General features: G+C 30.9%; 1 protein-coding gene and 1 long non-coding RNA gene across 6 annotated transcripts in view; one reads left to right on the top strand and one right to left on the bottom strand.

The window, feature by feature from the left end:
- LOC148602947 (uncharacterized) overlaps positions 1-15,599 on the top strand; it is a 50,822-nt gene extending 35,223 nt beyond the window's left edge. Inside the window, exons 1-5 of one of the 4 annotated variants that reach the window (XR_015916405.1) lie at positions 7,110-7,785; positions 12,751-12,934; positions 13,457-13,643; positions 13,775-13,906; positions 15,323-15,599. This is a non-coding gene — a long non-coding RNA (uncharacterized LOC148602947). Of the gene's footprint in view, positions 1-7,109; positions 7,786-12,750; positions 12,935-13,456; positions 13,644-13,774 lie in introns of those variants that run through there. The other 3 variants (XR_015916404.1, XR_015916406.1, XR_015916403.1) reach the window with 3 other exon arrangements.
- LOC148602946 (uncharacterized) overlaps positions 1-27,798 on the bottom strand; it is a 54,848-nt gene that overhangs the window by 10,437 nt on the left and 16,613 nt on the right. For both annotated transcript variants that reach the window (XM_088551912.1, XM_088551913.1), the window contains exons 3-8: positions 23,394-23,490; positions 17,960-18,015; positions 11,778-11,828; positions 10,801-10,915; positions 5,830-5,881; positions 505-603 (exon numbers count right to left, since the gene is read on the bottom strand). In XM_088551912.1, coding sequence (XP_088408038.1) covers positions 505-603; positions 5,830-5,881; positions 10,801-10,915; positions 11,778-11,828; positions 17,960-18,015; positions 23,394-23,490 — 470 coding nt within the window. The remainder of the gene's footprint in view (positions 1-504; positions 604-5,829; positions 5,882-10,800; positions 10,916-11,777; positions 11,829-17,959; positions 18,016-23,393; positions 23,491-27,798) is intronic.

Below are 27,798 nucleotides of genomic sequence, written 5' to 3'. Positions count from 1 at the left end.
TCAATATATTTGCTGTCAAGGATCCTTACTTATTTCATAGACTATCATGTGGAATACGTAAGTGTTCCTTGCTGATTTTCTACTTAAATTTGTAATTTAAAGTTTCATTTTTAGAATATTTATTTTTCTTATAAAGTGAGATAAGTGGGGAGTGATACATTTTGTTTGCGCACTGATACAAACATTGACAATACCGACGAGTAAAAATTGCTTTAAAATGCTTTAAAATATCCCCAGCTTAGAATACTAAACATGCATTCATCTGAAAATAGGCCTTTTCAACCCAGATATACATGTATGCGAAAATCAGATTACAATAAACATATCCTTGTCGAGTTATAATCTTCCGATTTACAATTGACAATAAACTTAATATTTGAAAAACCACAAGAAATATATTTTCTAAGCCTGATTTAGCACAATGAATACGTCCATATACCTGAAATAATGCAGGTTATTCACAGGTGAGTGGAAAGGAATAAATTATTTAATATACTCTTTTACCTGATATCTGTCACACAGATTGAATTTCAAGCGGATGAATTTCTTCAAATGTGATACGGTTACGGCGGCAGGGCACAAAAGATACCGACAATCCGTCATCTAAAAATAAAGCAAAAATATTTCTTTCAAAACCATAAATGCATGGGCATGTTTAAAATAGAAATGCTGTTAAAAATGAAACACATATCAGCATTCAATACATCTAATTCACTTTACAATATGATGTCTAAAAAGAGGCAATAGACCGAATACATGACCTTTTGACATTTCAAACTGATTTATGGATCGCAGTGTTTTCCGACACCATATTTACGTTTTTATTCAACACATGAGCAATTTTCTCGTCATTATGCAAAGACCAACAGTCTCCTGATATTTAACTATATAATTTAATGTGACTTTTGACCATATTCAATTATAATAATGTAAATGTAATACTGTTTGATTAAATTCTAAAATATCCTTTTGTCGAATTATTGTAACAAAGGAATTACATTAAGATCATGAATATTTGCATTAATCATCAAACGTTAAATATTTTCATCTTAATCATTTCACACGCTGCTACCCTAAAATATTTTCATATATTTTCCATGAAGTTGTATGCTTTATAACATTGAAAATCAAGTCAATCTTGAGTTCTTTTCAAAATGTAATAATGGTCCATACTTAATATATCTATCAACACTTTACTGAGAATTTTATTGGTATTTTCTGCTAAGTGTTGTGTTTCCGAAGAGAAAGTACATGTACTTACATCCAGTTTCAGTGCCGTACAAACTACAGTAATATTTTTCATTCATTAAAGTGTTATCAATTACAAAGGTACCAATCATTTAATGTTGCCAAGTTCGATAGGCTCTACACAATTATCAAATAGCATACTTTCATCAGCAGCATTGAAAACCACATTCAGAGGAAGATTGTATACAAGAAGTTCTTAGAATAAAAATATCGAAAAAGAAAGCCAAATCCAGCACTCAGAACTCATATATCGCTTTTGTTTCAAGTACACGAAAATAAATTTTGCATGTGCAACAGTAACTTCAATGTAGATTCTTTTCTCTACCTGGAGAATGTCATATGTTGCCTTTTCAATGCTTACTTGATAACCCTATATAAAACAACTCTACTCTTAAATGTTAAACTAATGAAACGCCATTACAAAGTAAGTTTGATAAATACTTGGTTATAAATATGTTTTAAATTGACAAATATTGAATAACAAGTCGCTAAAAATGTATAATTTTACAAGTTAACATAACGAGGTTATACTGGCACAAAATTTGAATGTAGAACACGCTTGCAATACACTAAAATACGTGTATGATATACAATGTATTGTTCGACAATTTGATCTTATGAAGTTCTACTGGCACAAAGTTCGAATGCTGAACACATTTATAATAAAATAATAATAAATTATACTATTCATTTCATCCCATTTATCCTAATTTAATTCATATCGTTTATCAAGATGTTAAAAAATAGATTTTAAAACTATTTTTCATTGTATTGAAAAACGAGCCGCTTATAATGTTTTCCCTTACAATTTTGCCTAATGGGGTTCTACTGTGACGTAAGGCAAATGTACAACACATTTATCATATTAATATAATTACTTAGAAAGTGTAATTAGCCTAATGGGGTCCTACTGGCACTAAACACAAATTAACATATACCGTATAAGTGGTCATTTCGCGGTGATATAAATTTCGTTATATTCACAGTCAAAATCATACAAAATATTTATGAAGATAGAAAAAGAGTGAAGCATTATTGTCTTAATCATTGAACGTTGATCTGCTGCGAAAATTACATTACGCAAAAAAAAAAAACTCATTCAGTTTTTAACGAAAAACCCGAGTTTCCACACGCAAAAAAAAAACCAACAACACTTATACGGTAGTTTTTTTTTAAACATTTATAGTTATATAACTATTAAATGTGTTCAACAAATAACGATAAAATTTACATTGAATATTTCGGATAACCGACATCATCCTTCAGCACAAAAATAAATTTGTATATTTCATCTCTGCGCACCCATATTTGATCATACTTTTAACAAGAACATTATATTTGAAAGTTCATCTACTTGTGCAGCCAATTCTCAAATGATACAGTAGTCAAATATTAAGAGTCAGACTTTATAATATTCAGGCAGTCGGTGAAACATGGTATAAAAAACCCACCATTTTGAAAGTGTAAATTGACAATTTGCACCAACAGAATCAAGGAAAAAGGAAAAGATTTTCAATATCAATTTGGTAATTTTAGTTATAATTTAATTGAAATACACTGAAAATGAACATTTCAAGGGCAAATAACTCAAAAACCTCATTTTTCTTCCATTCTATTGAAAAAAGTCTAAGTAAATTCAGAAATGCAAAGATCAACTAATGGTATTTTCAAATAGAGAAAGCATCCGCGAGTGAAATTATATTTTCAGATCGGAGGGATATTGACATGCATGTTTCTGTTTTTTTCCCCATTTTGCCTGATTCTTACCAATACTTACATTTTATCATATCGTTAAAGTACACGTGATCGTGTATTTTTTGTAGCCACAGGAACTAACCTCATGTGTATAATAATTAATCTTATTAACAATAGTACAAATAATTTTTTTTTTCCAAAAAAGTACAAAAAACATGATTAATTTTAATTTTTACCACAGTAACCAAAAAAAACCCTTGCAATTGATAACTCAAAACAAAGCATTTTAAAACAGACAGCACAAGGAACAAATACATTTAACCTCTTTTAAGCTGCATTAAAGAGAAAAGGTAAATATTTAAATTACTGCTATAAATAATTCCATGTGACAGATTTAACACATTTGCTTGACAGACTCGCAATATCGTATTCTAAACCTTGAAGTAAATTACTATACGAGCGGTTCCAGACCTCGTATATAACAAGAAAAATAATGTTCACAAACTAATGTTGATAAAACGTGGTTAATGTAATTTGGGAACACGTTTATACATAACATATACATATTACTAGTTCCCATTGTAATTTAGTTATAAAAATATGATTTAGTATAACTTTTTATTTTACAGCGTGAAGCATTTAATATGACGGTATAAAAATTTGCAACATAGTAGCTATTATAACGCAGTTAAAAATAAAGCAATCTTGGAGCTAAATCTGAACATTTTATTACAAAATGTTTAAGTACTTCTCAGTTTAAGAATCAGGCAAAATGTGCAAAAGATGTGACCCATGTAGAAAAAGAAACACATAGGCTTTATAGAATTATCCGAGTCTTTATACCCCATAACCCCCAGAAACAACAATCAAAGTATTTATGAATTTCACCTTTTAAAGATATTTAAAGGTCAAATTTAGTCGAAATACACTCTGGAAAAATGGCGGGATATTTTCCCATCATTTTTTCTCTATATAATCAGTCCAAAATATCTATGTCACATATTCTTCAGGATAAATTCAAATAGCTTTTCGGCTGTTTTCTAGATGTATTGAATATATTTGAGGCAAAAAGACGAAATGAGAAAAATGAAGTGCGACCCATTACCTGATTCTTACACGGAAATATAATTAATTATGCTTGCCAAAATTGAAAACATTTCCACTGCTAAAACTTAGCTTAAAGTAGCAACTGTTCATGAAGCGTATCAAATCAAGTAAAATCGCCATCATCTTGCAGTTTTAAAATATTCTTTTTAACTTTACAATATTCAAACACGTAATTATACATAAAAATATCTAAGTTTTTTTTTCACTTATCAATTGAAATATGTGTAAACATTCGCACAGTTTACAGTAAAAAAACCCAAATTGTTTTATAAATGAATTTTTAATCGGTTAAACAAGGAACAGGAAAAAGTAAAATTATTTAAGTAATTTAACTTTGAATAAGTTAAATTTTAAATTTATTTAAAAGAATTTATTTTCTAACAATATTTTGGTACCGATAAGTAGTACCAAACAAACAAAATAGAAACAGTTCATACTTACGTCATTCAACTTCAGTGACTTGAAACACGTATGCAGCAAATCGGAATTCGCAATACATGTAATTGGTATTTTTTTGTATTTGACATGACATCCGAATTTTCGTACAATATTATGTACTTACATTAATACATTTATATAAAATTGTGAAGATAGAATGTTTAAATGCTAGTAATTCTGGACAATGTCATAACCACAATATCTTTTCTTTGTTCACACGTATAAGCAGTTATCAGTTGTTAAGAATGGTAAAGTTTTTCAACAAAATAAATGCTGATAATTATCCTTCATTGTCATACTGCACTGATAGTACCCACGTACACAGAAACATGCATCTCAAAAGCCCACCGATCTGACAATATAATTTCAATGAAGGATGCTTTCTCTATTTGAAAAGTCCTTTAATTGAGATCTGCAACAATGAATTTGCTCAGAATGTCAGAAAATTGAGGTTTTCAACAGATCTGCTGCCTGCCCTTGAAATGTTCCTTTCCAGTACGTATTAATGAAATCATAACCTACACTTAATTTGAATAAATTTGTTATAATGAAAATCCATATTTTGGAATTCTCTTTCGATTCAGTTGAATGACCTTTCTCATACCTTATCTTAAAACTATTAAAAATTTGAACAACGACCCTAGAAATTAAACATTCTCCTATCTTATAATTGTATGGTCTTCTTATAATTGTGGAACCGAAGCTTGTTGGTCATATGCATACTAAACTATTGTTTCTTAAACATTTATAAGCAGATACAGGAAACAATAGATTTCCAATTCTACGAATGGCCTTTCATTTAACGTAGACCTCGAGGTCTACGCTTGAACTCGTGGGTCGTTATGGTGTATCCTTCTGCATCATGAAAACTGAGTTATTCAACGGGTCATAGTTTTCCTTTCCTCGTTTGTCTACCCCGGACTTGACTTTTTATGAGCAACTCGGCGGGTGTTTGTAGAAAAGCAGAGGACGATTACCCTACCGGTGCACCTGGTCTATGCTCCCAGTTTTTAACGGAGTCCGAGTTGCTCATTTGCTTTTGTTACTTTGTATGTATAATTTTAGTTACTTTATGTTCTTTGTTGTGTATGTCTGTTTTCCATTTCTGGTCTTTGTCCCTGGATTGTATTTTTTTGATTACCGCTACAACCTTGGTTCCCTTGATTACTCTTACTTTATCTTGTACAAAAGTTCCACTTCATTTAAACCATTGTATGACGTTGTGGTCTAATCTCCGACCAAGGTTATCAGATTTACCTATTCTTATGTAAATACTCTCACTTATTGTAACAATATGATTATTTGGCCTATCATTATTAAATACACCTTTACACAACTCACCTCATTTGAACCTTTAATGTCTCTTTTATCAGGAGATTTTGGTGGTTTACCACTGAAAGATACAAACATGTGGTTAGATGTTTTCGAGGGCTGGATGTGTTCTGGTGTCAAATAATGAATATTGTGGTAAAGGTCTTACTGACATAAAATAGTAGGTCTACGCCCTTGAACGTACTTTTAACGTAATTTCAATTTTCGTGGCTGTTCAAACTATGCAATGAATATTAATTTCCGTCAATTCATAAAACTAATCAAATAATGAAAGTTGATAATGATTCTGGGTCATGTCAAGAAAACTCTCTTAGGAACAAGACGTGTCTTCGGATGATCTTAGGACTAAGTCATGTCAACAAATGTTTCATAAATTAAGACAGGTCCTAAAACTTGTCCTAAAGTTTGTCGATGGGTGTATGGGCGTCCTTAAAAATTCAAGGATACTCCTAAAACGAAAGCTGAACTTAAAATATCATAAACTGAAAGAAAAACAACAAAAATGGCCGCTGTAAATATTCATCTCATAATGAGGGAATAACATTTGACGAAATGGTTTTTAAAGACATAGATTATTAATTCACGTCCACTGTTTACGGTACTTACTTTAAGGCAAATATCCTCCTACACCTTCTTTTATTTGAATCATTAGCAATAACGTTAAATGCTCTGTCAAATAATGATACCTAATTCTTCTAAACTTCAGTTAATACTATTTGAATTACATTTTCCTAAACATTTTGGTTCCACGATTCGTGCAATACGTGTTTAATGACATGTAAAATTAAAAGGAATAATGTCATCGAGTGAACCTCTGCTCGAATCTTTTATGTGTATCAAAACTTGACCACAGATGTGTATTATAATTTAAATTATTCTTGTATATATAACATCAACTGCAAAACTTACATTAGTAGTTAAGTATAATAATATTGTTTTTTAGATTTTTATCCATGCTCTGTATATATATATATATACCCTTTTTCGATATATCCACTATTCATTTTTTTCATTATAATTATCCAACATTAAATCACAATAAACATAACATTGTCTTTAGACCATCTTAGAATGATCATTCTAAGATACCTTCAGTTTACACCGTGTCCAAGTCGTGTCATAAGACCATCCAAATTTTATTACTAAAATATGACTTAAGATATATCTTGGGATGCTTTCATTGACATGGCCCTTGATTCTTAATGTACATGAACCATAAAGAACGCGACCATATGCAACATATAATATATATCTGAAATGGAAAAAATAACTCATAATTTTGAATTATAAAAAGGCATGAAATCCTTGCATAATTATTGATAAGCATTTTTGTTAATTTCACAATATTCTTCGCAATTTTTTAAATTAGAAAACCGGGAAAAGGACAGTCTTTGTTTTGCATTATAAATATTGATAGGAGATAAAATGAGGATAAACAAGAAAAGAAATATTTTTTAAAAAATAAAATAGAACCCAACATACATGAAGAACCCGTCATGACATCTGCCGGGGAGAAAAGGACCATTGACCATAGAGGGAAATCACTGACTACATCTTTCCTACGCAGATGTAATGAAGAAAAATCGGGAGAGAAACAAATACTCGGAGAGCTTGCCCATCTACTTAATACATGTTAATGCGATACAAATTTACTTTGAAAGAGACAGATTAGATGGTAACCCCCTGTCCACCCCCTCAATTCAGGTGCCTGTGATGAAAAGAATGTAAACAGATTAAGACTAACTGGATATGACACGCTATCGATAACTGCTGCAACGTACAGTAATAAATTGCACATTTGAACTACTACACTTGAAATTGTATACCCTTGGTTGCGATAAGAAATGCAATGCACTGTATAGAAGTGTGTACATTTGCGTTAAAGTCAGGAGTACACAAAAAAGAATTGTACATATTTAAAAGATATAGGAATAAAGAGAGCTTATGTAGTTGGACAGTATCCAGGTTGTATATCTAACATCTTTACAAAGTTACTAACCAGACACGAACAGAAAACAAAGAATGTATTCGATTGTTTAAATTATTTAGCGAAGATAAATTTCATAGAGAGTGTTTCTGAAATTGTTTGTATATGTAAATGTGTTTGATTTAACTTATAACATTTATTTAAAAGAAATAAATTTATATATTTTAAGTTGGAGAAGGTCGACACGAAAACGCTTACGCATACAAGTTACTTTCATTCCTTGAGATGTTTGTAGTCTGCAAATAAACTTCTTATATCGGCGCCCTAAAACACTGAATGTAAAAACGTGTTTTTACTTTATTATATTTTCATTGGGGGGTGGGGAACGGATGGACAGGGTTCATATTGCATGTGCTTTAGTTTTGTTTTGCGATGTGCGTTTTATTTTCCTAATCTTCGGGTTTTATATTTTATCTATTTTATTCTCTGCGCTACAATGTGTATGTAGAATTGTAGATCATCATCATCCACAGTTTTTTTTACGTTCAGGCTACGTACTTTGACAGTGACGTATCTGGGGTATTCCATCATAGTAGCCTCGGTATTATTGTGCAGATATTCAGTAAAAGATTGACACGAAAAACAATTTGCATTTTAATTTGATGGGGAAAGTTCTAATGGCCTATGGTACATACGCTCTCTCATATAACCCTTAGTTTGAAAACTAAGTCGTCTTTTTATTGCATACTGTACTTGCAATGTTATCAACAATTATGTCAAAATTTTATAATGTGTGTTTCCGTTTAAACTCCATGCACTGTATTTATGTAATGTGCATGTTAAAACTTTTAAAATTCAGATATACGTCACTAAACAGGTAATCACTTTGGTATAAACAATTTGTAACTTATGTTTTACAAGGCTATTTGATTAATTAAATTACAGGGATATGGTGTATCAAATGTTCTTCATTCATCTTAAAAACAAAACACATAAATTTCAGTAAAGTATTTTTGAGTAGTTGTCTATTTCATTTAGACAAAATTACTCAAAGATGTATAAAGTGTGCTCAACATTTTCCTATGTAAGAATCATAGCATATTGAAAATGTTCCCTTTTTAAGATTATCTACATAATGAAAACGTTTTCTTTAATCTTTAAAAAGGTAATAATGCAAGAAGGTTTGCCTTTCAATATTTTCCAAAACGGCAAAAGTATGTCCTAAAAAAAAAGTATGACCTTGTACTGTACAATGAAGAACTTCGTGGTGCTTGATTTTGGCTTTCCATTTCGATGCTTGATACTTTAAGAACTTCTTGCATACATTTACTGAGGGATTTAGATCTGTCTTTGTATATTATTGAAGGAGGTAGACCCAGCTTAAGGGACACAACTCTTACAAATCATTAGAACGTTTGTATTCATCATTTTACATCAATCTCATGTAAGAATCAAAGTAACATGAACTGATTTCATTCTGTTTCAAATGAACGCTTGATAGGGTTTGGTGAAACTGAATATGATACAAACATATCACTGATTTCAAGAGTTGTGTCGCTTAAGTATAATATAGCAAATAGTTCATGTTACTTAGGGTCAAATGGCAATAAATGAACCGGGCGAACGCCTAAAAAATTCAATGGACCTAAGTTATGCCTTGGTCAATATATTTCTTGGGGGCTAACAACCAGTGTATATATTGCCATATGACCGGCCCAGCATCATGAACTATTTGCTAAAAGGGCACCCAGGTAATCTCACGACTCCTCCTTTATATTCGAATTATTGATTTCAAGCCTCATATGCACTATATTTTGACCGTTTTACTTTTTGTTTCGTATAATATATATAGTATAAATCGGATGAAAGAAACACAATTTTAATAATAAATAATTAAAAAACCTGTATGTTTTAGCTTAAATTCTTTAAAAGATTTTCAATCAGTAAATACTGCCAATCATGCCTAAATAAGTAGGAGTAAACTCTTCAAAATATGTCATGTAACACCGTCCGTCACAAAGGAAATCGTTTTTACTGAGTGCACATGAAGGTCAATCTTGTTTTTCAATATCGTAATATTGTATTAAAATATCACTCCAATCCCATTCTAATACCACATAGAGATAGAGCAACGAGCATTTCTAATCGGACACCATTTGTAATGTCTCCAAATTGACTAACGATTAACATAACTTATTGATAAAAGCGATTATTTATTGATTGATTTACTGATCATCATTTATGTTTAATCATCTACAAATTTGCTTCTACTATAAGTAATATTTAGCTTAGCATCTACTAACTCGATTCGTTCAAACTTAATGCACTTATCTCCCATAAGGAAGCATCAAATTTATTTTTCGCTAAAAAGTTGTTTGTATCAAAGCTTCATACTGACATAAAAACGAATAACGTTTTTTCATAGAAGTGATAAAATGGAAAATAAACATTATTAAAATAATACAAAAACTTTATTTGAAAAAAAAAATCTTTGACAACTTGTTCTCACATGAAGAATACTTATAGGGCTGATGTTGCAGTCACCATTCATCATAAAGATATATCATATCATATTATCGCAATATGAATAATGATCATTTTCTTTTTCGTAATTAATACTTTCGCTTAAACCACAGATATAAGCTGAAAGACAGAAAGTAAATTAAGCTAACTATCAAATAAATTCCAAACTGCTTGAACCCATTTTCAATCCCAGTTACTTCATACATCACTAAATGAGTAGTGCATCTGGGACTATGTACTAAATACATGAATACTTAAGAAAAACTCATTCTTGCAAGCATCCAGTTTCAAATACACAAAGTGTTAGGGATCATGGGAGAAAATCATGAAACAGAAAACGATCAATGAAAGGGAGGATATATTTTATATCAATATTTATATTCGATATAATACAAATACTGTAATTCATACTACACTTGGTTAATTGACGCAGGATTAATTTGGACAAAATCTTCGGATAAAAATCAAATGCAAACGAAGAACATATTAATTTCGATCCAAATTTCTCCTTATCTAGTATTTTGACTTACTCTGCACTCAGCTGTAAACACAGGCTAATCTGTTCATCATCAGAGAATATTACCCTCTCTCTTTGTACTTCGCCATCGTCGTCAATATAATATTCTGGCCAGGGTCCGTCATTTTCTGCATTATACAAAACGAAATGGATACATATAATGAAAAAAAAAATTAATAATAATTTCAATCGATTCAATACCTCGCTGAAGTACGAAATGAGTCTGCCGAGGGCAAGAAGTTAGTACGAAATTGTCTATAGAATACATCCATACTTAGCAATAAGAGCACTTATATTATTTTGTTATATAAAAGGTATCAAAATTAAATTCAGTGAGACGTATTTCAAACACATTTCTAATGCTGCTGATGCGAGGTTATTCCTTGAAACACGAATACAGCATATTGGAATTTGCAGTATATATACTGCTGGTGGAACGAATGTCCCCAAGGGTATTCACCAACCATGTTGTCAGACTTATCCGACACCGAAATGTAATATCAAATTATATTTACAATATTTATCAAAATCATCAGTATTACAAAATACCTAAAACATCGAGTATTGTACATTGTAGGACCTGTTATTGATTGATTTGGCTTCCTATTTCGAAAGTTTTGGTTTTGAGTAGTTCTTTTAAATTTTTTATTCCAATGCTGCTGATGAGAGGTTACTCCTTGAAACACGTGTACTACATATCAAAATTTTGCAATATATATGATTGGTATTTTTGTATTGTACAACTGAATGCTTTCTCTCATTTCGACTAGACAAACTAAATAGGCCAATAAATTATACAAAGCACCGCATTTTACCACATTCGTGACTGCAAAGGCACATATTTGTTTTTTTCCAAAAGTCAATTAAGAACTGATTCAAAATTAGATGAAAATTGAATATAAACCATATATTGTACGATCAATTGTCTTTTAAAATAATTATGAAGTAATAAAAAAAATCCTATTTCACTTTAAATAATTTCTTCCATACCTTCATCATCAATTTTCTCCTTATAAAATTCCCTTCTTCTTTTCATCTCCTCTGAAACATAAACGCATATATAAATGCAAGGAATTTGAATAATAATAAGGGAACAAGCATATGAAGTTATTATTAAGCAGTCACAAAAATGAAGTTTCGGTTTTCATACGAATAATAAAAAAGATCCGTCATGGTATACAATGCAAAGAATACAGTTTCGCCATCTGGTATTGCAATGTAGTTCGTTACAATGCAGTTAATACGTTGAATTAAAATAATTGATTATCTTCAACCAGTGCTATGACGTCATTTCCTACCTAAGTACTTATTATAAGATGGCCATTCATTATTTCAGGTTAGCACTCAACTATCTGTAGAACAAGAAAATATTGATGGCTTTTCAAATTGCACTAAAATTAATTCTCCCCAGTATTAACTTGTGTTCTACCTTTCATGTTCCAGAAAATAAACCTTATAATTTAATTGTCTACTGTATCACAGTCAAAATTAGTAAAGAATTTCATAAGAAATCGGTATTGTGTCAGGGATTATTTACAACGCAGACTAATCGACAAATCAACGTTAATGAGGTTAGGTTAAAAAAAAGAGGAAGGCGTTACATATCGTTATTTTAGTTATCGAAGTTCGACAAAAAAATATAGATTAACTTTTTAAATGTTTTTTTTTTACGTATCAACACTAAACATTTCGTCATATTAATTCACCATTTTTTTTTAATTTCAACATAAAATGACTGATAAATTTTACACTTGCTAAAAGCCTCTCTATATTAATATTTTACAATCAAAAGAGTGCATATATTATAGAGACACTAAAGCAAGTCTAGATACCTATGTAATTCACAACAAGTACTATATAAAAAAAGATAGCCGACGCAGTAAAATTTATTCTTGTTACTCATAATTGACTACATTTCATTTAGAAAATAATACATGGCACGCAATTTTAATTTTCGACACAGGTTTTTTCGAACGCCACAAAGTTATCAGTATTTGACCAATCGGAAAACAGAATGGCATTCATGTGACTTGCGTTTCCAGGGAAGAGCGTCTTTAAGGTCAAAGGGTAAAAAGCAAAACTATACCGACTGCGTCGGAAAAAGACGGGACATATTTAAAAGAAACCTTCACCAATCGCTAGTTATTGTAAACATATATTCGTTTGTCTCATACTTTATGCAAATGCCTGATACACTTAAAAATCGAAATTAGAATCGTTAATCGAATGAAAATCATAATATATATTCACATAAAGCCATTATGACAGAAATGAACAGTTTATATGCTAGAAGTCGTTTTCGTGAATTCGTAATAATGAAAACTATAGGCTTAAAGTATGTTTCGTTTCGCTATAAATTCTGATATCGTCTAAAAATATCACAATGATAAATGCGTGCAACAATATCGTGATTTACAATATTTAAAGCTTTTAATGAGCTAAAAAATGCCTTTAAACGTCGCAACTATGGTATTTGAATTTTCAAACTTTTACATTCCTTTCTAAAAATTACACTGATGTTGATCTATTTAAAAACTTTATTAGCTTAACATGTAACGTGTAATCTTGACTGATTATGCATTTTGATATACTATCATTATCAATATATGTATCTAATATATACCATACGATAATAAGAAATCTTTATCTTATTTATCTTTTTATTTTAGCCCTTAGGCCACGAAATAATCTACCATGCACTCGAGAGTCAGTAAATAGGCGAGATGCTTCAATGCCAAGGTGAAAACAGGACGAAACTGACTTAAAAAATATGGACCTTGTATGGATGGTTTAACCAATCGAGTGTAATGGATACATCAACAACAAGGACAAACATGTACAGAACATTTTTCGGTTGTGAGTGTGATTGTTTACATTTTTATATAAGAATAAACTATTGATAAAATCCTTCGGTTTTGTTGCCGCTATGGCCTTGGTGCCCTTGTTTACTCTTTCGCTAAGTACGATTTTTTGTTAATACGTTTCAGTTATATCTGCTCAAACTAAGGTTTGCATCGAGCCAATCATCGACAGAAGTTATAATCTCAAGTACACCAAGGAACTGGACCTAGTACTAAGCCATTACACGTTTTGGTTAGAAGTAATAAGATGCCGGTTGTGTAAGTTTATCAAGTTCAATGTGAAGTACAATTAACTGATACAAAATAAGTTGTCTGTCAGGAAGATATGCCGACTTTTGTCTTAAATAGATTATTATAGGTGTGTTCTCATTGGCATTGCTTTTGATGGTTTTATTGGCCACTAATAACATTGTGGATAAAAGTAGATTTTCTACGAATCGATCAAAAAAGAAAACTTGAAAAAAGTTATGGGTTCATTAATGATCGAACAGCATGCCTAGAGGCAAAAGAAGAGACGCAAGAACCATTAATACGAATATATGGAATGAAAATGTCAAAAACAATATGGGAGAAACTAAAAAATATCAAACAACTCTTAAAATACCACATACTCATTTGCAAGACAAAAACCCTATTTGAGGTATTGCTATTTCCTAGGAAGCATATACTTAAACCTTTAAAAGCAGTATTAAATACAAATGAAAACAAATAAAACAAAACCAATGAAACAATTTGACGCCATGAAATATCGGATAGATATTGATTGCTTTTGATACGATAAGGTACATTGTTGCAAAACTCCTGGACTGAAAACGATATTTTTCTGATTATCGTCACCGCAGGATTTAATGGTAATACTTTTTCAATACAAATTAAATTTTCCTGGTTAATTCCATTGTGTATAAAATATTATATGCAACAAGTACGCAATGGTATTTTACCAGTCCATAAGAAAACAATATAATATGCAACAAGTACGCAATGGTAATATCGTATGCAACAAGGATGCAATGCTATAATTTACCACTGCACAAGAGAACAATATAATACGCAACAAGTACGCTATGGTAATATCGTATGCAACAAGGACGCAATGATATACTTTATCATTCCAAGACAGAACCGTAAAAGCTTGTCGATGGATCGTCATTATTTGTAGTATTCAATTACTTGTGCATTTAGTTAAGAAAGTCATTCATTAAAGACAAATTGTTAGTTTTCAAAGTGAACAGAGTGAACAGGCGAATAAACACGAGAAATATCTAACAAAGTACATAACAATAATATCACATAGAATAGGCAAATATCGAAATTAACTCTAAATCGATTTGAACAATAAGTTTACATTAAGGATATCATGATAAGATGAGTAGTGGAAGTTTATATTATAATTAGCAAACCGAATATGATTACTGAAACATATTATAAGATATTAGGACGAAACTGACTTAAAAAATATGGACCTTGTATGGATGGTTTAACCAAAAGAGTGTAATGGATACATCAACAACAAGGACAAACATGTACAGAACATTTTTCGGTTGTGAGTGTGATTGTTTACATTTTTATATAAGAATAAACTATTAATAAAATCCTTCGGTTTTGTTGCCGCTATGGCCTTGGTGCCCTTGATTACTCTTTCGCTAAGTAAGATTTTTTGTTAATAAGTTTCAGTTATATCTGCTCAAACTAAGGTTTGCATCGAGCCAATCATCGACAGAAGTTATAATTTCAAGTACACCAAGGAACTGGACCTAGTACTAAGATTACTGAAACATATTATAAGATCGGTCTCTATATCTCTGGTGGTTTGTACAAAAGATGTTATAATATTTGACGTATGTAGTGGTGTTAAAGTTTAAAACTACATGTATGTAATAATGGTTATAAATATTCAAAACTGTCTTGAAGCCTAGACGGAAGTATTTTATTGTATAAATGCTGTTTTGATGTAATAAAATCTCCTCGCTGTAGGTTTTTCTTGTTACTTTATTTATGCGTCTTCTGTTGTTATAACATTACACATACTCTATCCAAAACTTGCCCACACCATACAAGGTTCCGTAATTTTGAAGTAAATTTATTCTTTCTTAATCTGTTTTTACACAACGTTTAAAATATCATGACTGAATGCAGAGACACGTGTACTGATCTTTGGCAGGAAAAACAATAGCCGAATAATTCATGGTTAAAATGAAAGGACACATGAAATCTCTTATGTATATTAATCAAATTTAGAAAGAAAACAATTCAACAGCGATCATTTTAAATCGATAGAACGAAAGTTACACATGAAACAAAGATGCAAACACCATCAGTTTATAAAATAAATAATATTTTTGGCACAAGTACGTCTATCTGTCAGACAAGATTCTTTCGGTTTTAGGCTGATTTATTATTAAACAAAATACACATGTTAATAGTTTCTATCCGTTTTGTGTGTGTTTGATACAGTGTTCAGCTGCTAAAGTAATGAACTATAAGATTGGGGTATTGCATAAAAAGAAACCATCTGGTAGACTATGGCAAGGGATTACGTCTTGTATCTTACATGTTCAAGATCAAAATTACCACCGTGTAGATACAGCGCATACAATGACGATGTTCATGAGATAGAGTTGGTCTTCTTTCGATTGAATGACAAACACCTAATGAACTACCATAAGTATTTAAACAATTGAGATTAATTTCAAACTTTCTATCAAACAATTCACAACAGATTAATTTAATGGGATTTTAAGTCTATATGAAGAATTCCTGCCTTGTTAATTGCTATTTTATCCTCTTTTTCTCACCAAATAACAATGTTAAGAGTTTTATGTGTTATAAAGTACTGTATTCAAGATTTTACAGTATCCCATAAGCTAATAATGGCTGGGAATTTGTCTTATCCAATGTTTGTACATTGTTAATACGTTTTAACAATTTACACAGATTTACGACACTAAAATTAATTATAAATTATTATGATTATTATTATTAATTATTATAAATTTTTGATTGGAAGTGTTAATGAATCTCCACTGTCTAGTTCATCGCTTAATGTGCTTTTCATTAAAAGGAGGGATGACTAACTTTATCCGATGAAAAATCTAATGGTATGAGCTGTATATAAGGAAGAAATTTAAAAGCTTTAGTAAATCCATTAACAACTATCTCTTGAGGAAACTGAATTTGGATCGTTAGTGTAAAAGAAACAGTAAAGATCTTATATCTTATTTGTCAAGAAAGACTATTTGAATTATAGTATTTCCAGATAATTGACTCTCGGATTGTATTATCTTAACACATGTACTTATAAAACAAACGTTATGAAATTTCAGTGGTAGATTACGTTTTATCAAACAGAAGATTGGCATAGAAAAATCTCACCAATAAATAAAGATCGAAATAGAAATCATTATCACAAGAATTGAAGAACAATATATCTTTTTCTAGTGAAATAAAAATATGGCATGAATATCGGAGAATACGCAATCAGTTATATCATTTACCTTGCAAATATAAAATATATACAGAGAAATCTTCCTTACTCGAACCCTGAAGTATTAACACTTCATATCATTTTAAATATATTTTGAAACTTAAAACTATCTAAAACGAAGTAATTTTGAAGCACAAAAGTGTTTCGGTTAAATCAAGTTTTCCTGTATAACAAGGAATGCAAATTCCAAGTGCTCTTCAAATATGTCCTTTTATATTAAAAGCAGATTTTAAACTTATTTTTAAAACGGAATTGTATCATCGCTTTATTTGTACTGTGTCTAGTACAATTTGGGTCACTTTCTGTTGATTTCTGAGGTAAATATTGACCTTACAGTAATGTTAAAACCATACGCCAAACTATTTTGGAAACTAATTTATCAGTTGAATATTAAATTTAAGTAGTGCTTCAATAGTTGTAAAGTTATGCCGTTGTCAAACATGAAACAAATATTGGAATCGATCTGTCCAAATAATTTATCCTAGTTCCTAGAAAAAAAACTCTACGTCCATTCAATTTAGAATACGAGTCCCACGTCTTCAACTAACTCCACTTCGGGTGTTGTGCATCATGTTCCATAATCCACACAGACAAAAACCATTCACAGATGTTCGATATTTCACTTAGAAAAACTAATAATATTTGAGATAAAATCTCATGCTGCATTGCTATTTCTACGTGGTTCACTCATTTATCAATTTGTAGAGATGTGTGATAATCGTAGACAAGAATTAAAATCAAATACTTCAAGAGGTAATACATAAGATTGTCAATGTTAACAACGGGATTTACAAAACCCATTGAATTTAAGTATAAGTAAGCATTACCTTGAAACAGTCCAGGAACAAGCTTATACACCATATCCTGTAAAGTATGATCCATCCTAGAAATGAATAAAATATATAATAAATAGAGTAAATAGATGCAACATATGAAAAAAAATTTGCAAAGAAAATTTGGAGTGAGGAATTCCATACTAAATAATAAATGATGTTTATAAATAACAATGAGTTAATTGAATAGAATGCAAGGAATAAAAGTTAATTAAAAAAGCCACAAGTGATATATATTATATTTTAAATGTTTTCTATTTCTCTTAGTATATACTTAAACTTGCAGGCAAATTAGACTTGCTACAATTTGTATACAATGTATCTATACTTGTTTTTTCTACACCATGAAGCATCTTACCATAGGTAGTGACTGAATTTTATATAGACTGGTACTTAATATAACAACTAGTTACATCCACTATCCACCAGGACCTAGTTGTTCAAAACTTTACCCGCTGGATTAATATTTATTCAATGGATAAGTTGTATAGATTATACTACACTTATCCAGTGGATACATTTAGTCCAGCTGATAAATCGTGTCAACAATCAGGCCTTGATATACCCAAATATAAAGCTGGCAGTGGTTGTCGTTGTTTTTATGTTCATTATTATTCGTATTACGTTTTTTCCTTATACATTAGGTCGACTTTGGTCTTGTCTTTTATGAAGTTTCACTTCATTCACTGAAGGATCTTTTTCAGCTTGCTTTTTGATATGGCTCTTGCCAATCATTGAAGACACTGGGGTGATATGTAGAATTTGAATTGTTCATTGCTTGGAATTTAGTGGATGACTGTCTCATTTGCGATCATATCACATACACTATTGTTATACATTTGCACCAAAAAGACTTTAACCAATGCTGTATACAATGCTTTTGATACTAATATGTTAGAATGGTTTATATTATAGAGGAATTTTTAATACCCAATTTGTGCACCTGGTCCATGCTATTAGTTTTGGAGGAGTTCGAGTTAATTATTTATTTTGGTCATTTCGTGTGTTATCTGTTATCTATGTCTATAGTTTCGATCTACTCTGTAGCTTGAACAAGTAATAAATCCAAACTTTTGTATCATGTTAATCAAAGATTATTTCATTATGATGTATATGTCAACCTTTACAGCACACAAATAGGTTCACTTCAGGGAATAGAGAGTTGCATGGTCTTTCAATGATTGAATAGCCATAACCTGATGAAATATATTAAGCGGTAGCTACTTGGATACTATACTTACTATTTTCATCCGAGTTTGATCTATTTGTCGATTGTCCAGTTAACTACCTGCGAACGTTTGTCTAATCAAGGAAAGACTAACACTACATATTCCCTAAAGTGAACTATATTATTCGCAGTAACAAGATATCGTCTTGTAATTCTAGACGACCTTCAACTGACTATGTAGCCATTGAATGTGACATTGTATCGAATTATCGACTATTGATTTGTGAACCTATTCTCCTAATGAATCAGATTCACTATAATCCTTTAGGTTGTTAACTTCATTTTCATTATAATTAATAATATCAGGTAATTACTTGTAAATAAGTCTAATGCTGCGAATATTGCTCTAAACTATTTTAAGTCACGTCATTTTTCAAGCAAATGTAGACTTGCTACAAGCCTCTCTGCGATATATACAAAATATCAGATATATAAATATTGCAAACTTTGTTATGCTGTGCACGTGGTTCAAAGAGTAACCTTTCGTCAGCAGCATTAGAATCAAACACTTATACAAAAAATTACAAGTTTAAAAAATCATACATTTTTTTTCAACTAAAATCAACAAAATTAAAGAAAATCAAAAACAATTCCTGCAAAGTGCTAATTTTATGTTCAATATATATATATTATCTCAAGAAAAAGCGCAATGGCCAACTGCTATACTTTCCAATAACGATAATCTTTTCTGAATTCAAATCTGCACTTTCTAGAAAATCATACATATATCAACCAAATGAAATCAAATCAAGAACGATAACTCTTACAAAGTGCCAATTTCATGTACAATCTATATAATTTTTTATCTCAAAAGTGCAACAAACAAATGAAAATCCAAGACTGGTTATGTGATCAGAAACTGTTTTAACAAGAAATAAAACTGAATTCGATGGGTTTTGAAATGCATGAATGAACTCCTCTCTGATTTTTATAAAGACTGCTACTTCAATTAATGTAATTGCTATCAAATACTTATTCACTATCCACTTACATTACAGGAGATGGATGGTGAATTGTAAACAGTAAAATTAAATATAAATACAGACAGACTTGTAGAAAATGTTTCACACTAACATTTTAATATTTTATTGTTTAAAGAAAAACAAACAGAATACGATTTTGTACTCATATATAACTATTATATTTTGTACTCATATATAACTATTATATTTTCCATTTTGATAAAATATGTTGATGTTTATATACATAAGCAAAAATATAATATAATAATTTGACAAATGGACAAAATCGAGAGTGAAAGAAAAAAAATCACAAATCAATTCCCTAAACAATACAGCGCAACAAAAAATCTCAAATTATTCATAATATAATAAAGTATGCTAATGGGCCACTCATTAACGACCACTTGGTCATAAAATTTCTCTATTGTATGCATTGTCGTCGTGCGTACAGCTCTCTCATACAAATGTCGGTGATGTGAAAAAATCAATGAATAAATTTCCTGCCACTTTTATAAGTCCAATGTATAATTCATAGTGATCCTCTCCAAATAGATTAAAACTAACGACAGACTCTAGGAGATGTAAATGATTCGAGAGATCCAATAATTGGAAATTGGAGGGTTTTTTCTCCGCGGACGTTTACTACTTCTAGATGTCCGAGATATTTAATTTTGGCAAGAATTTAAAAGCTCATATTTCTAACAAAGTAATATCAAATGAAAAAAAGAAGACAATTACTACTGTGTAACATGTTATCTACATTTTTATGATCCTCCTACATATTTGATAGTAATGTTGCTGAAGAGAGGTTGCTTCTTGAAACACGTGTACAGCATATCGAAATTAACAATATATAAAACTGGTATATTTTGTACTTGAAAGGGGGTTGAGATTGACACACGTGTTTTTCTAATGATATATCAATTAGTGCGTTTTATGTTGTTTTCAGGGAGGTACTTGAACAAAATACACTGTAGACAGATTGGTCAAAATTGACCCAGCTAAAACGATGAAGTTATAAAGGTACTACGGTTTTTATGTTTTTTTGAAGTCCAGAAGTCTTATACCTAACAGCACGAACTGCTTCTGTTTAAAGTTTGACTAAATTCCAAGATACAACGCCACAAGCTAACAAACAAAACAAAAGTAATACAAGCGCTGAATTTTCCACTAATTAGAACTTACATTTAAAAATAAATGTGTTAAAAAATATTAGAAAAGTGTTTTCATTTTCTGCGTTTTAGTATGAATGGAGTTATAACTTGATTACGACTTGTATAATAATTTTACAAGAGTTTTTGTAATACATTAGGTTTATTAAAAGTGATATAAAACACATGTCGCATTAACTTCCCACATTTTATGCCAATAATAAACCTAGATTGAAATTCAGAAAGACAGATTGCTCCGTGTCTAAAGCAATGTTTTATGTATGTATAGATTATTTCAACAATGTATTAATTTCCGATGCAAAATAACATTGGATATCCGTGAATGCAAAAGAAAATGTCATAGTAAATTTATAATTTATAGTATATATGTTTGATGGTATAATTGTTGGGTTGAAATGTTAATGCCCTCTCTCAATTCATAGTAAATAGCATTATAATCACAACAAAATAGTTGACTGTGTAGGTGGCATTAATAAAATATAATGGAAAACTATTAATACTGATTTTGGGCAAATGAATTATTATAAAAAGTTTGAACAGATTGGTTTAACATTTCCGTTTGGATGATATATATATATATTTACCAAAGCGGTTGACAAGCATTAATGCAAAACATATCGAATAATAAAGCTAAAACGTCACACATTCCAAGTTCAACTTAAAGCTTGCTAAAAGAGCTCGGACGACGGTTAAACTAATTAATTCGACCAGTAAAGCTCAAAATGCCTTCGCAAGTCAAACAATGAAACTCACTCACGATCTTTCTTCATCAACAATTTTAACATGAAAGAACGAGTGTGTTTTAGTGTTATCTGCACGCGCATTAAATGGCGGACGAGTGCAGCACGTGTTAAAGTCGTCAATGTGCCATTAATAACATGCTTTTTCAATCGAATGCGAGGGTAATTACATTGAAGACGAAGGAGGAGAAATTTTCAGTTTGCATAAAAGACACTCTTGAATTTTATATCATATTAACGACCTAGACGTTGTTGGCTTTTAAGTGCTCACTCCCAAATAGTGATCCGCGATTCGCTGATAATGATTGTACAGAGATAAGGAGAAAAAACAACAGATACGAATTTGACTAATATGTCTTTTAAAATCAAAAGTTAAATGGATTTGATACAAACGTTGCATATGTTAATGTCAGGCGGGTGACGGGGAGGAATATCTAATCGTCACGGAAGGGAGAACTGTCTAACACATAAAGGGCATGGCGATCGAGAGACAACAGATGAAGAAAAATAAAACGAAGGAACTAAATATATATCAACATAATACACATAAATACGAGCAGCACAGTCCCTACACATAGACAGGGTAAACTCATTGTTCCTGATGGGTCAGCTGTTGCTGTGCAGGATATTTCTTAATATATAGTTATGTCTATTGCAGGCGAATGAATTGCCAGTACGTGTTTTTATTAACCAACTACCCAAAATACGTTAAAATATGTCAAAAAGTGATCATTTGATATGAATTCTAATCCGGCAACTATACGGGGCCAATACGGCATCAGAACTTCCGGTCGTTTGACAACGCCATTTTGAGTAATAATTGGATTTAATAAACTTTGATCACCAGGACTAAAAGGTGCAGAAACACAAAAAATTTTCCTTTTTATACAAAAAAGGATATTTAAGACTGAATAATGCAAGTAAACCTACATGTTCTTGGTAAAACACAAAAACAACTGTTCTACAAATCATCTATTTGAGTTGGTTAATAAAATTGTCAATAAAAAATGTAACTTCATATTGGCCCTGTTATAGTTTCGGTCAATCATATTGGCCTCGACAGCCGTATTGGCCCTCGGCGATGCCTCGGGAGTAAAATTACAACTGATAAGGAGATGTCCGTGAAGTTTTTTTAACGGTGGTTTAAAGTTATCATTTTTTCATGTTAGCCTTAATTTTGAACATAAAATTTAAAAAATAATAATTAAAAAAAAACAAGTTCCAACAAAAAATTGAAGCTTCCAACACCCGGACCCCTTCCGTCTGAATCTGTCAAAATCTGTCTCCATAAAAATATGAGATTCCATTCTTAAGGCATGTACTTACCTTATATTAACCAACGGTTTTGTTTTGTGGACCTGGACATCACAGATTGGACAAAACTTACTGCTATCAAGGTATCGTACAATACATGTCTTGCAAACTGAAATGAACAGAAACACATAGCACATATAAAAGCCATTCGCATGTAAACTTTTTTAAAAAATTGAAGATAATCTATTATTGGGTAAAATCACGCATATAACCTCGGTTTATTCGAAATCTCGATTAGCAGACTATCGTTTATCTATAGAATCGCAGAAATCGAGATATGGTTTGATCACTTCTTTACTAGTTTTGGAATTTATATATGTCATATACTTTTTTTGTCGTACAGCAAAGATCGTAGATCTTAAATATGAGTACGTTCAACCCAATTTCAACACAACTCTAATATTGAGGTTACTAATGCAAGATTAAGTATGAAACGTTCCTGACAAAGTAAACTGAACGTCGGATGACGAAATGCCTCTAATTTCAGTTAATGCCAGTTAATTACAAATAACTGACACTATTTCAAACTATTTCTACTACAATATTTGATGGACAGAACAATATTAGATAATAGTATAAATAAAAGTTTTAAAATCAAAAATATTTTTCGATAAATGTTTCCATTTTTTAAGTTTGTTGACGCTCTAGATGCACACCTTAGGCGAAGCTGTGTAACCCCATTCGTATGTTTTTTTTTTTCAATAGATGCTCTGTTGTATAGTATACGTATTAATTAGATTTATGAGAGAGTGTAACTCATGTGATATTAAATGTATCAATGTCTTTGTATTGATTTTTTTTCTACAACAATTGTCATTGCATAACAAAATAATAGATACAAATAAACACGCTAGTGTTGTTTACACTGTTTGGTGATGACGTTGTTATTTACTTAAGTCTCACTATCTTTGTTCAAATTGTGTATGCTTGAACTTTCAACGACAATAAGGACAAATATTGAAAAAGAAACAACAAAATTTCCATTATTTAAAATAATTACAGCGAATATGATTATCATGTTTAAGGGATATGATCCAATTTGAAAATAATACACCAGGGCCACAGAGAGAGAGAGAGAGAGAGAGAGAGAGAGAGAGAGAGAGAGAGAGCAGAACTTAATATACATGACATACATTAAGAGTTAATTAGAGCTTTCCTCTAAAAAAAAAAATAATAATACAAAGTGTCTTCTTCCAGCAATTTGAACTAAAATATGTAATCAATTGCTGAAAACTATAACTATTCTATAATTGACATATTGGTGATTCTGCTGTAAAAGAAACAAATTTCCATCACAGCAGTAACAAAATTATGCTTTACTTTGTGTAACCTTGAGCAGTCTCCGGAATCGATCGATGTTAACGTATAAACGATACGGCGATAAATCGATAAAACGTTTCCAGAATTAACAGGCCAGTCGTAATATTTTATTATCTTAATCATTGGTTTACATTCCATAGAAATATAAAAAGGATGTCAATATTTGTTTATAGTACAGTTGGGCGCTTTTAATATATAAACTATAGTTTTTTTTTCTTACCAAAACGATTGGGAATTTTAATTTTTATCTTGACTAACATTGGGTCGAAATACATCTTAAAAGTTTATTCATCCCTATTTACGTCTATATGTTTGCATGAGTAAAATAATAGATTGTACGAGACATTTGATAAAATATAATGATATTGAATTTTCATTTAAATATATTCGACGAATCATATTCTTACTGTTAGCATTGAAGGTAAGTATAAATGTATAATCAGCGAATTAAACTATAATTGAATAGATAAACTTTAATATCACAATAAATGTCGATCAGCCTTGAATGAACGTTCAACGAGCTGACTTGAAACGAAAAAAGTTTTAAATTCGTTAGTTACGTACACTCAGTTCGTAAAAAAAAATCTTTAAAAAGTATTATACAGTGAAAACTGTCTAAATCGAATCCTGAATAAACTGATAACCTTTCTAAACCAGCCATTTTCTAAATCCTTTTATATCAATTTCAATACTTTTTTAACCTATATAAACCGGACGCCAGTCTTAACAAAACCAATCAAACTATCAAAAAGGGGTTCGGTTTAGGCGTAGTTCTGTGACGTAATCGGAATGTTTGGCGCGCTGCAAGACCTAGATTTAACCCATCCACCATTTCGTTTGAAATGCCTTTACCTAGTCAAGACCATTGTGGTACCAGCTACTCCGGTGGTGTTGTATCTATTTTGTCAAACTTAATTAGTACTTGACTTGATTATGGGTCGAATAGGGTATGTAAGTCTCGTTTCATTTTCTAAACCGGAATTCCCGACGTAGAACGTATTGAAAACCGAAGACCGATCTGCATTTATTGTTTACTACCGGGTACTCGAAACGCTGTATAACAATGCAAAATTTTCTATGATATGTTTTTCTGAATACCTTTATCAAGCAGAAATAGATATTTGTCATTTTTATCGGTATTTATTACTCAAAAAAATGTTTTGCCCTTAACCCTGAACTCAACGCTCTCTAAATGACAAATCTCCATGATTTTGAATGGTAGTCTAGGACCCATTCTCGTGAAATCATGGGGTCACATGACGTGACTTACATACCCTATTGCGTTCGATAATTTCGTGTTACCCTTATCAACCAATACATTCCATCAATTACTGTGATGCACTTTTTTTATTTTTATAAAATCTGTTTTTAGATTAATTTTTGATTTCAATATGATACTTTTTGTGATTAACACATGAAATCGAGGCAGCATTTTGTTATAAAAGAAATCACAACGTTTAAATATTTCCTCTAAAAATGTCATGAAAATAAATGTATCAAATTCTTTTAACAGTAATTATATGGCGTTTTTATTATGCATCTGGACACATTAAGAAAATTTGAGCGTTAATTTTTTTTGTAGAAGCATTTATTTACAAGGACATCAACGTACATAATAACTTCGATAAAACATTTTACATGTCGCACAAAACGTGTTTTCAAAAGTCATTTATAATATAAAAGCATTTAAAAAAAACCATATGATCATTCTCCGCCACCTGGGTTTATTGTTTAGATCAAATAATATCTAGATTTATTTTCTTAAGAGTTGATAAATTTCAATTTCGCCAATTTTCTGTTTGTCAGCATATTTATGGATTTTGATGAAGTTAAGCATTGTTACGTAATCCATTATTTATTTTGTACTGTCTGTGATAACTTAATATGATTATAAATGTATGTCAAGTTTCAAAATTTGATAATAAAAAGTGTGTAAGTGAAATCAATAAGTCGCATACAGCATTCATGGTGTTGTTATGGTGTGCCTTTGATCCTGAATCGCCGCTTGATTCGTCATCAAGAGATTTTAAGTAATAAAAACACAGTTAAGTTTTCGTAGTTCGTACAGCGCGTAGTCGCGAGTATCATTCCTAAAGGGTTTCTCAGATCAAAGTCACGATTTTTCTCAACGATTTATTTAAAATCATAATTAATAAATCATGTATATTTGACGACAATTAAATTTCGTTTATCTTTTTTCTTGAACTAGAATCAAGACATGACATAATGATAAACCAATTATCATGTAGGACCAGTCTAGCTGTTGTCGTAGGTGGGGATTTTTAAAATTCTGAAATCGACACTTCTATTAATGAAGGGTGTCATTTACAATTTGGAATAACAATAAAATTACGTCATAAGTGACAAAATTGCAATGAATTTCTCTAAATATAATCGTGAATAATGTCACTCGATTTATGATAGGTGTCAGAAAACACACTGCATGTCATAAATCCATGACAATTACGACCAGAGACTACGCAAAAACGAAAAAGGTACAAACTAATTGACACCGGATTTTAAAATCTTACCGATATCGATAAACAGTTTACTTCCAGGGCTTCCTGTGGCGCTAATTACCGTGGTCGTTTAGGATGTCTCCACTTTTTGCGATCGCGATAGAAGAGAAGGCGGAACCAAAAAACCAGATACAGAGTTAGATGTGGAAGTATGATAAAATTCGTTATATTTATCTCCAAAATAAACGCTTCGGGATACAAGTGTTGACATCTTGAGTATCAAAGAAACTCGAGAGCAACTCTTATCGACAAGTTTCAAGTATGCGTTAATACGACTATTGGCGAAAGTCAAAGTTAGCCCATAGAAAATATAACAAAAGTTTTCGTAAGGTGTTAAGATACTACTATCGGATTTCAAAAGAAATTTCTAGTACAGTTCGAATGTTTTATCATCGGTCTTTTTCCTCTTCCTACTGCCAGGTATATATTAAAGTCATTTTCCAGTTGACAAGATTCTGTTTTAATCACTGACCCGAATGCAAAATATTTTGTTGCGTAGATTTCGTAAGAATTTCAAATCACCGTCACTATATTTCAGCATATAAATTTTGTGACACGGTTCACCAGAAATGTGTGTG

This window comes from Perna viridis, chromosome 11, assembly GCF_037379345.1.
Source record: "Perna viridis isolate PV_CMFRI_1.1 ecotype Kerala chromosome 11, ASM3737934v1, whole genome shotgun sequence".
Classification (NCBI taxonomy): domain Eukaryota; kingdom Metazoa; phylum Mollusca; class Bivalvia; order Mytilida; family Mytilidae; genus Perna; species Perna viridis.
The sequence above is the reverse complement of the archived record's forward strand: the minus strand, read 5'-3'. Positions and strand labels throughout refer to the sequence as shown.